Source organism: Melanotaenia boesemani, chromosome 15 (assembly GCF_017639745.1).
Source record: "Melanotaenia boesemani isolate fMelBoe1 chromosome 15, fMelBoe1.pri, whole genome shotgun sequence".
Lineage (NCBI taxonomy): Eukaryota > Metazoa > Chordata > Actinopteri > Atheriniformes > Melanotaeniidae > Melanotaenia > Melanotaenia boesemani.
Window position 1 is genome coordinate 4,986,497 of NC_055696.1, and position 11,081 is coordinate 4,997,577.

Genomic DNA, 11,081 nt, shown 5'->3' on the forward strand with positions numbered 1-11,081 from the left:
TTTGATGTTTGTGGAGCAGGAAGAGTTGACCTCTTGACATTCTGTTCCAAAAATGTGAAAATCTTTGTCATGAAATAGTGACACTGCTGAAGTTAAACAGCATGTGATTTGAGTAGTTAATCCCATGACATATAACTAAAGCATGTACAACCACATTTTCTGCTATAAAATAGAACTATTATTGCTGAAGCAGAAAACTACTCTGAACCAAAGCAACACAAGCAAACGCACCATTAACACAGCAGTGTTTTCTGAGTTGAAGTCACTCTAAAGCAGGTTATGTAAGTCCACAATTTCCTCGCGAAGACAGAGCTTTTTGTTTCTCACTCCAGAAATGTATGACGCAGCACTACCTCTGTCCATTTTCTTCCCCGTCATCTTGTCTATATTTAATGCTTTAAGATTCTATTTATCTCTCACAGGCAAAGTCAAATTTAAGGATGTCTTAATCCAAAAATGACCCTGTCACACAGTAAAAATGGAAACAAAAAAAGAGACAACAACTGTAGAAGGGGTATAGCCTTCGTGACTTAAGGTCACGAAAGCCTTAAGTCACGAAGGCCTTCGGCTGCTTGCAGAGTCCTGTTTAGATCCTTAGAGAGAAGTACTTTACTTAAAGAGCGGTGTGGTAAAAATAGCTGCACAGTGCAAGCCACACTATCACAGCAAGTATGCACAGGCTATAAGTAAATACACATTATAAACAGTGCAAATGGGGGAAAATCCCTTTTAGTATCAATTTGCTACAATAAGTTTACAAACAATAAGTTTGAAATTTTTATAATGTTTAAATGCAACAGACCATCACTGAGATATAGAAGACAGTTTGTGCTTAAATGCTGCAGTTGCCATATAACAGACAGTCAGCGATAAAGCAGCTAGCATCATACTGAACAAAAATTAAATTCTGTTAAAGGCAGGCGGATGGACCTCAGATTTGATTAACATTAATTAAGCATCTTCTTTAGGCAACATAGCTCTTAAAGTATTGCATTTCAGCTAGAGACTTCCTTCACCAACTTTGTACCTTTTGCAGATAACCAGCTTAATTTAAATAGGGAGGGAAAACAAAAGAAAATTTCTAAAACAATACTATATAAGTTCCCGACCTTTGCACTTCAAACTCTTTTTGACGACACACTGACATTTGTTATGTACATTCCTGGAGCTGTTGTGTAGCAGCATCAGGTGGCCGAGAGACTTTTTTCTAGCCCAAAGCATCACAGGCCAGCTGTGTATTGCTTTACAGCCCCACATCACATGCCAGCAACTGGACATCTGCACAATTTCAGTAGTGCTGTTTTAAGTTTAAAAGTATACAAAATAATGGGTGAGATACTCCAGAGTCGGTGTGTGGACTTGTACCCTGATAACCACTCTTTTTGTGTCAGTTTTTTCTATTGATGCAGTGAGACTATACATGATGTCCATGAACATGAACTAATGATTTGTTTTGTCAGTATTTCACCAATTTCTGTGAGAATGTCACCAGCAGCACATATGTTACTGATAAATGAAGAAATCTGTGTGTCTGTTCTTTGCAATTTCTCAACAACTACAGAGTTGCAAATAGAAATTCTCACCCACAGTCATCTACAGTGTGGGCGTATTCTAAACCAAGACCCAACAATACTCTGTAAATGCTGCAGATTGGAAAAAACCTTAAAACTTCAGTACAAGTGCAGCACCACATAGCAATTTATATTAGTGAAGTCATCCTTCAAAAGGAACTTATTCATTTTTAGCTGCAACAACATACAGTATAAGTTATGTTTGATTCTCTTATATTTTATGCTTACAAATACCAAATAATCTCTCTCTTCTGAAGAGTCGCATCTTGAGCATGTACGACACTCAGTGGACCTGACCATGGTAAAACAGAGCCCATGCTATAGTGCCGTGTGTGCATTATTGCAACAGCAAATTCAATTAACCTGCCAAGTGCTTCTCTTGCAAGATGTTACAAATGACCTGCATGATTAATGCTCCTGCTCAGGAAATGAAGAATCAGAGATCAGACTTGTCTCGAAGAATAATTTAGCAAGCAGCAACAGCTGTGGAAACAGAAAAGCTATCACAACTGTAGTTTATTATGAAAAACATTCAAAATGACCTTTCAGGCAGTATTTGGAGTATAACTCTGGCACTTGGCCCCAATGGTAGCAATTAAGCCAGCAGGCTACCACAGATTATTAGCCATGGTATAGCCAGGCATCAATGGCGTGAACACTACAAGCTCCAGACACTAGATAGATCTAGCATTCATATCCATTTTAAGCTCATGTTTAATTTATGTTACAATTTCGTAGACTCGAGGCATCACTGGTGCACCACTCTGTTCCATTAGGTCTGAATTGGTTGAATGGTGCCTTCATGATCTACAACATCTAAAGCTTTTTCAGCTGCATTTTCTCCATATGAATTGCCAGTACCACTGATGTGTTTGTGTGATATATTATAGGTTCTAGTTTTAAGAGTAAATTTAAGTAAATAGCTTGAGTTAATTCAGTCATATTATGTCTGTTGAGGGCACTCGTTGGTGTCATTGTCAGACCTCTCATCTGGAGCCACAACTGTTAAAGAATTTAAAATTTAGTCACTGTACATAATTAACCAAATGTACACTTCATCAGTGGCAGATCTAGAAAATTTTACATGGGGTGGCAAAGGAGGGCCAAGAGGTCTAGACAGGGTGGCATTAGTTGCATTGACATGGAGCACCTTTGATCTGATTGAAACATTCAATGCGTATTATAAACTTCTCAGTTTATCTGATCATCCTTAACTGGAATGAATTTTCAGTCTGATCAGGTGGGATGGCTTGAACTGTTCTACAATCTGATTAATAGCAAAAATAATCATGTCTACTCTCATTTTGGTGGTTTCTGTGGTGGATGTTGTTCCTGTACATGCTTAAACCACGTGGGGGTTTGGTGACATGATTTCAAAGATTTAAAAATTGCCTCTACAAAACAGAATTAATCTGTGATTGATACATCTTTTTAGTTAGAAATTCTGAAAGAATTACAGGTAATTAAGCACATTGATGGTTAAAAGACTTGAAAGAAGCAGATGTTTTGTCAAATTTGATCACATCTTTTTTGTTCTCTTTCTTCTTCCAAATCAGTACACTTTTTATCATGTAAAAAGACAACTGATCAGATCATCTTATCCAGAGATCATGTAAACATGTTAGCTGGAATCTCTGATCAGACTGATTGAGAGAAGAAATATTTGTCCATATAAATGTAGTTATTGATCGTCCTCAGTGCAGTATGGGAAAGTTCCCATATGTGTAAATAGAGTCAAAACAAGATCCACAAAAACACTTTAAAACAATTTACTCATAGGACATCTTCCAAAAAGCTGTGTCTGATTTATCTACATATGTGTGTAATGTACTTTCCACTACAGATGCAAAGCAACTTGTGATCCCAGGGAGTAATTTGCTACATTATCCTCTGTTTCTTGTGATCATGGATGCCCTCCAGAGACCAATAAATAGCACGGCAAGGTCAACACATCAAACCTAGAAAATTTACTGATCTAATTTCTGCATCACTTCTAGGGTCTTCTCTCTGTGGCAAGTTATTTATTTAGCCTCTCACTGCAAGCATGACCCAAAGCTTTAACCTATCATATTAAATCATATTATGAAGAATATTATACTGCAGCAAATTAACCTTAAACTGATACCAACCAATGTGAATCCAAGAAAACATTAGAGAAATCTTCCTTGTGGCATTTCACTGTAACAACATTGGCAACAACAAAAATGAACAAACAAATAGTTAAAGAGTTAGAATTGTTGCCATGGTTAATCCCTTTCATCAGGAAGAACAATGGTCCCTTTTAAGAGTTTAGTAATAAATGTAGCTACACATGATCAGTGCTATTAACAGAGTTACTCCATTCATCCACCGGCATTAATCTGATGAGGGATGTCTAAAATTTTATCAATTTCCTCTGGGTTACTTGCTCTGTGCTCTCAGTATGAAAACAACTGCTGTTCAATGCAGGCAGCAGCACAGCTGACCCCCACAGCAGCACTGTGTTGCTTCCCACACTAATATTAAGCTTCCCAAGCCCCCGCACTGAGCATGCTCAGACAAACCTGTTCCTGGATCTCCAGACAGGAGTTTAACAGTCATCTTTATATGAAATGATGAGAAGTGACAGAATCAGTGGGAAGCCATGTAGCTGGGATGATCTGGCAGGATGAGATAGAGCTAACAGCCAAACCCACACACTGGAATGCACACAGGCCCATGCAGATACAATATTCATACACTGAAACATTTCCCACCCTGAAAGTGAAAGTTATGTAAAGTATAAGTATTTCAGCTTTTTGTACAACTCTGTGCTCCCTCTGTTGCACCTGGCACTCATATAGGTTAAATAAAAAACTGCTGAGAAAGCTAAGAGGACTTTGCTGAATCAGAAATGAGAACTTAAAAATAAATCAGAACCTTTTGAGGAGAAACACAAGATGAACAAAGATTACAAAATAGACACAAAGTGTAGCTGCCTTTATAAGTAAAGTATAGTATAAACTGCTCCTTTCATCTCTTGGCTTTGTTCTGACCAAATGACAAACCTTTGCAAAATGTGGTCCCACTGCAGCCTGTTTAATTATCCATGGCAACGGCTGTCCTGTTTGGCTCCACTGGGGACAATTAAGACGTGTGACTTAACAAACAGCCTACACTCCACTTCAATCACACGCAGAGGCAGCCTCTATAAAAGCATACAATGCAGGTGAATATGGCTGTGAAGAAACCAGAAAAGGAATCTTATTTTGAGTTTGGATCCTTACCACCAACCTTACTTCCTACTCACTTGCATAATGTATGAGGTATTTTAGAGGTTTCACGTTGCCTCAGTAATAAATAGATGGTGTCTAAACAATGCCAGTAAGGCCTAGATGATGTAAGGATAGCATCAAGAAATTTTACGGATGTTGGAATATACTCACAAGAATCTGAAAAAAATAGGATTTCTCTGCTTCATTTATTCTTTTGTCCTGTTCTACCTAAACTTAAGTCCTGAACAGTCCTGGGGACTGTAACAACATCCTCACACTAAATCACATTTTAATCTACGAAAGAACAGTTTTTTGGTTGCAAGTACATTTCTGAGAAGTTATTTATTGAATTGGCTGCCTAGTTATTATAAATATATCGTCAACTGACTCTCTTGATAAAACATTTTGATACTTCTGTGTGTTTTATTGCAAAAGCAAATTAAACAAAGTGGATTATCTGAACAATACATCTTTGTTGACAACGTTCTATTTGGTTTGAAATAATGTTTCCCACACACAGAGGGACTTGGAGCATACAGATGATCTCTGCCGAACTCATGAAGTGTGAAAGCTGGTTCACACTGCCATCTGCTGGGAATACATGGTTTGCTTTGAATTGGTGTGCCTATCTTTTAAATATCCTATATCTTTATTAATGCATTTAAAAATGGGTCTTGCAGTCTTTGGAATTTATTTGTAATTTCAACATTTTCAGATTAACCAAAAATGACATTTAACCTATGACCAGAATAATTGATATGTTTCTTGTAGTTCTTGGGGCTCAGGGACCTTCACTCTGTCCACCCTGGAAGGCCAGTGCCTGGTGGTGTCGACGGCTGCTGATCTTGGCCCGCCAGGGCCTGTGCCTCGTGATTGTGCCCCCTTTGCTGCCCTTGGGGTGAGTCCAGGGTAGTCATTGTGGTGTGGTGGTTTGGGTTCATGCACTAAGATTGCTGCTGATCGCCCGGGTCTCTGGGCCGCCCTAGTCTGCCTTTAATCTCTGTGGTCATATTTGCACGATCACACTAATCTCTGCTCAATCTGGACTCGTTATACTCTGCATGCTGACACAGTCATTGAGTTGTCCAATGGATTTATACACAAGCTATTTTTGCTTAGGGTTTTTTATTTATTTATTTATTCTTTTTTGGGGCATGTTTCTAGTAATTTGGTTGTTGTTGTGATACATCTTCCTGTTGTTGCCTTGGTTATTTTTTATTGGTGCTACAAATGACTGTCAGCTTAGTTTACCTGTAAAAGCTGTAAGAAATTCTCTGTTGTGTTTCTGTACAGGTGTAGCAGCTGGTTGTCTGGTGTTAAGTTGAATTGAAGGGTCGTTGCTTCTTCACTGTATCTTTGTCTCTACTTCCTTTTAATTCACTTTCCTTTTTACTTCTCCCATTTATGTCTTTTTTGTTTTGTTGTTGTCTTTCTTCTTTCCCCTCTGGTCAGGTCCAGCAAGATTAGACAAGTTCTATAATACTCAATATACTAAATAAATAAGATAAAACAACATATTTATAAAAATAAAAAAAAATAAAAAAGTTTGATTATCAAGAGGAGCCTTATAACCATAAAGCTCCCCTTCGCAGAGCAAATTTGTTCTGCATAACACAGCAACCAGACCATCATTCTGTTTGCTACAATGCTGAAAAAAAAGCAGAAAAGGTGTCGCCACTGAATTCAAATTCAACCATTTATCCAGGAGCCCCAGAGCAGATCATCAGGCATGTCCATTACCTGGTAAGTTCATTTTTCCCTGCAGTTCTTATACTTAACTACTGGGTCTCGGTACACAGATAAGCAGAGTAAATACATATTCAATATAACATTAAACATAAATTATCTAAAGTTGCACTATGCTTTCTTCAGCTTCAAGGAACTTGACTGGTCACACTTAGCATGGCTTGGTAATTATAAGTTTTTGTTACTGACAACAAATTAACCCTTTAACTCACCGACTGTTCCCTGGGTGCTGAAATGTGGCAGCCCATTACTCTTAAGTACATCTTGAGATGGGTAAAATGCTAATTTCCCAATTAGGAGTATTAACATGAAAGTTATTATAGTTCTTATTTTTTTATGATTGTTGGTAAACCAGCTCTCATCAACCCAACCACTGATGGTCTTCTTTTAGAATTATAAAAACAAAATAAAGCTGGTTAATTAAATAGACAATACATTTTAAAGTGTCTGTAAGAAGTAACAATATATCCAAAGTTTTTTTTTTTTTTTTTATTGAGAAAGAAATTGTTTGAAGGCTAAATATTGCAAATTTTAAACCTGCAGGAGCAAACAACTATTTATCAGAGAAAGATGTAGCTGTATAATAACAGTGTTTTTATCAGACATAGCAGCCAGTCTCATTCTGTTTGCTTTTATTTGAGGTAAACTGTAGCCATGTATGCCTATTAGTACACGAGAATCCTTTCTGTGCTGTCTGAACAGAACAAATTCCACTTAATAAACCACATTCTTTGACTAAAATCCCACCCAAATAGAGTGGGGTAAAACTATAGTGAAACTTACTCCAGTTTCCCAAAGACAGAAAAATGTTTGAGCTGTTTGGAGGGTTTAAGTCAGCTTTTTTCTCCTACTGTAGTAAACCACCCAGTGGTTCCCCAAAGTTTCCTGTTGCATCAAAATAGAGTGAAAGGAATGAATCACTGTGTATCTATATTTAATTTAAACTGATCAAGCAGTATAAATAAAAAGAATAAATACTCTAAAATAAATGTTTCTTAAATACATGAAATTTCAACTTTGATATTTTTTTATTTATATGACAAAAGTTTTGCTCGTTATAACATCCATTAATGCTCTTTAGTTTTATGTTGCCTTGCCAAAGAAAGACAATAAATCTATTGATATCATGCTTATAGATGCTATTCTACATTAGAATAACATTTAGTCTACTTAAACGGTAATAAAGGTGTAATAATCACATCATGGCATTTAAGATTTTCTTACTATCATTTTTTAATGAATGTGCTTTGGTGCATATCCACTACAAAATCAGAAGCTTATCAGTGCGTTCACTTATTACCTTCAACAAGTCTTTTGATGACATCTTGTTCAGTTGCTGTTAATCTGTTAAAATGTCCATGAAGTCCTTTAGGGCATCCTGCTTGGGTCATGTCAAACATACACATTTTCTGCATATCAAATGAACTTTCTGGTCACTTATTCACTGTCTATGGCAGGACAGAAGAGAGAAAATAAACAATTTGCAAACTTTTAACCAGCTGAGTCGATGTGCAACTTGTTGAGAAAATTACTGAGTTATCAATTCCATCCACTTAGATCTACTGTTTATTATGCTTCAGTGTAACATATTTCAATACTGCAGACTTTAATGAGAGTAAAATTTGATATAATCAATAAGATGATGTGTGCACTTTTTCATTAAGCACTTGAAAAGTTGTGTAGCACTCACTGGGCAATGCTTGAAATATATAATCTTTGGCAATATACACTGAAAATGTAACTTATCTCCTAATCTTGTACAGTGAGAGGTTAGTAAGTTTGCAATATTTATTAAGTCCATTAATGAAACAGATTTCATACTGGCTGATCAGGGGTGCCATTCTTCTCATGCAAACTCAGGTTCTTCTCTGTTTCAGCTTTAAGTTTGTCTACCTGTTTCTGAGACTGTTGGGAGACCCTGATTCCATTAACTAAGGTCAATCGCTTGTGTATAGACGCACGAGAAAGCTGCAGTTTCCCACATGATGGTCCTCTGCAGCATAACAGTTGTCCATAGGCCCGGCGGAAATCCCTGTTGAATGCTGGATACAGGATGGGATTAAGGGTTGAGTTTAGGTAGCCCAGCCACAGAACTACTGAATGAAGTGTACTAGGGGGATTTCTATTTTCCTTTATGCCACTCCAGGTGAAGAAGGTAAAGTAGGGGAACCAGCAAATGACAAAAGCCCCCAGTACAGCTGCCAGGGTCACTGTAGCTTTGTGCTCTCGGGCTATGGCTGCAGTTGCTGAGTGTGCAAATGATGGAGTGGTAGCACGAATACGCCGCACCTTAAAAGAAGACAGGATTTTATTGTTGCAAGCCAAATATAACTTTACGTGAATCAGATATGAATATTCTATGGAAATATTAGCCTTCATTACAATACAAATAGCTTATGAAATCATAATTTGTCTTTGTTTCAAGAACAAACAAAAAGCCAGTCTTATAAGGAATCTTTACTAACATGTCATCTATGGCTTTTTTTAGAATAACATTTTTATAGGGTTTACAGATGTTTGAAATACTCAAGATTTATTTGTTTTTTCATCCATAGAGAAAGTCTGTGTTATTTACACTGTGCATTATGAATATTGACATGAGACAGAAAGATCAGATCTCTGGATCCTACAGTAAAATGCAAATGACTTCTGTTTAATCTAATTTTTAAGCCTAATTGAAGCATAAGTGTAATCGCTAAAGTGGGGGGCGTTTTGTTGCAGGGAGCTGCTATAGGCATTTTTACAGCACACATTCTGTCTCAAAGGTGCAGCACATAATCTAAAGTCAATGGCCTTTAAATCAAAACTGTGGTTCTATTGGTATCTAATTGCCAGGATAAGCCATTAATATTCACTTGCCGCTGATCTGCACATAGCACCTGCCATGTTTGTGCCACCAGTTTTCCTCCGATGTCTCTGAACGAGACACGGTGAAAGTGAGAACTTTCTGAGCAGCGCTGGTTTTGATTGACAGATGCAAGAGCATCATTTGGGATTAGCAACACATTAAAAGGCACATAGAAGAAGACAGTGCACATGTTAAAGTGTGAAATTAGATTTTTAAAATATTTATCGGTCGAATAGGTCGCCTTAGGTCACTATTGGTTCTATTTGATTTGATGTGCACAATGTTGAAATAGTTACATGTAGTGCAGGTATTACTGCACCTAAGGCCACTGGATCCACATGTGCAGGGCTAAAAGAATATTGGCAACGATCCATTTAAAACTGTGCATGGCATTTGAAGTAATTTCTATGCCCATCTTTAGTGCTTGATTTCAGTAATTATTTCACACTAATAAAGCCGGACCAGTACAGGTGTATAAAATGAGGGTTGCATTCCACTTAAAGGACAGGTTGACCAGAGCAGACTATAAGTTATGACAGCATGATTTTGCTGAATGAAAATATAAAACACTCACCTGTTCTCGTGCCACTCTGAAAATGCAAAGATACATTCCGCACATCAGCAGCAAAGGCAGGTAAAATGAGCAAAAGGCATAGAAAATGACATAGTTGTTATTCCATTCAAACTGGCAGTAATGTCCTTCCTTGTCCTCATCACCCATGCCCCAGTCCAAGTTCTGCACCCTGTAGTCTGTTGTGTTCCACCCCAGGTGGATGGGTAAAAAGGCCCCAGCAAATGAAAAGACCCAGATTGAGATGATGGCCAGTGTTACCCTTCGAGGGGTAACTCTCCTGGAGTGGCTAAGGGGAGATGAAATGGCCAGGTATCTGTTCACACTGATTGCTAGGAGGGTCAGGATGGAGGATGTACAGAGCAGGACATCCAGGGAGATGTAGATGTTACACAAGGTTCCTCCAAAGGGCCATTTCCCACCACGTAGCTCCACAGCGGCAGACAAGGGCAGCACTAGCAGGCCGAGAAGAAGATCTGCCACTGCCAGCGACACTACAAAGCTATTTGCAATTCTCCACAGTCGTCTGCTAAGTCCCACAGCCAAGCACACCAACACATTGCCCCCGATGGTCAGAATGATAACAAACATGAGGAAAAGCCAACGGAAGGCTATGGAAAACATGATTCCTTTAACCTTTGGGTCACTGCTGCTGTTGTATCTCAGTAGGAAATGTGTAAAATGTCTCATCCACTGGGTCAAATGTTTTCTCCAGTTTACTTTTCTATCAGATGTTCCTGCATCTGTGAGGGAAGGTAATCAGGTTCAGATGCAGATCACTAAAGAGAAAGAATCTCTTATTCATCTCTTTTTTCACAGTGTCACTGTCATGGGTCCTGAAGTCAACACTGCACTGGAGAAGAAAGAACAAGAGTGACTAATTAAAATTTTTCACATCATCATATAAATGCCAGTTAACAATCCATGTGACATTCAAACCCTTTACACATGAACATGGATATTTTAATAACAATACATGTTTGCACCTGTTGTCCATGTGTATACACAATTTATGGAAAGTGAAATTGAAAATATTGAAGACGACAATTTAGGATGAAACCTTTCACGGACTGATTTTAACATGCTGAATGTGAGGAGTGGAAAACTAACTT

General features: G+C 37.9%; 1 protein-coding gene across 1 annotated transcript; it reads right to left on the bottom strand.

Moving 5' to 3' along the window:
• Positions 1–8,365: 8,365 nt before the first annotated feature.
• Positions 8,366–10,593, bottom strand: hrh2b (histamine receptor H2b). Its single transcript, XM_042008786.1, has 2 exons — positions 9,973–10,593; positions 8,366–8,839 (listed from the first exon to the last, which is right to left on the bottom strand). The coding sequence occupies exons 1-2, from the start codon at positions 10,591–10,593 to the stop codon at positions 8,366–8,368; spliced, it is 1,095 nt and encodes a 364-aa protein (XP_041864720.1).
• Between the last annotated feature and the right edge of the window lie 488 nt (positions 10,594–11,081).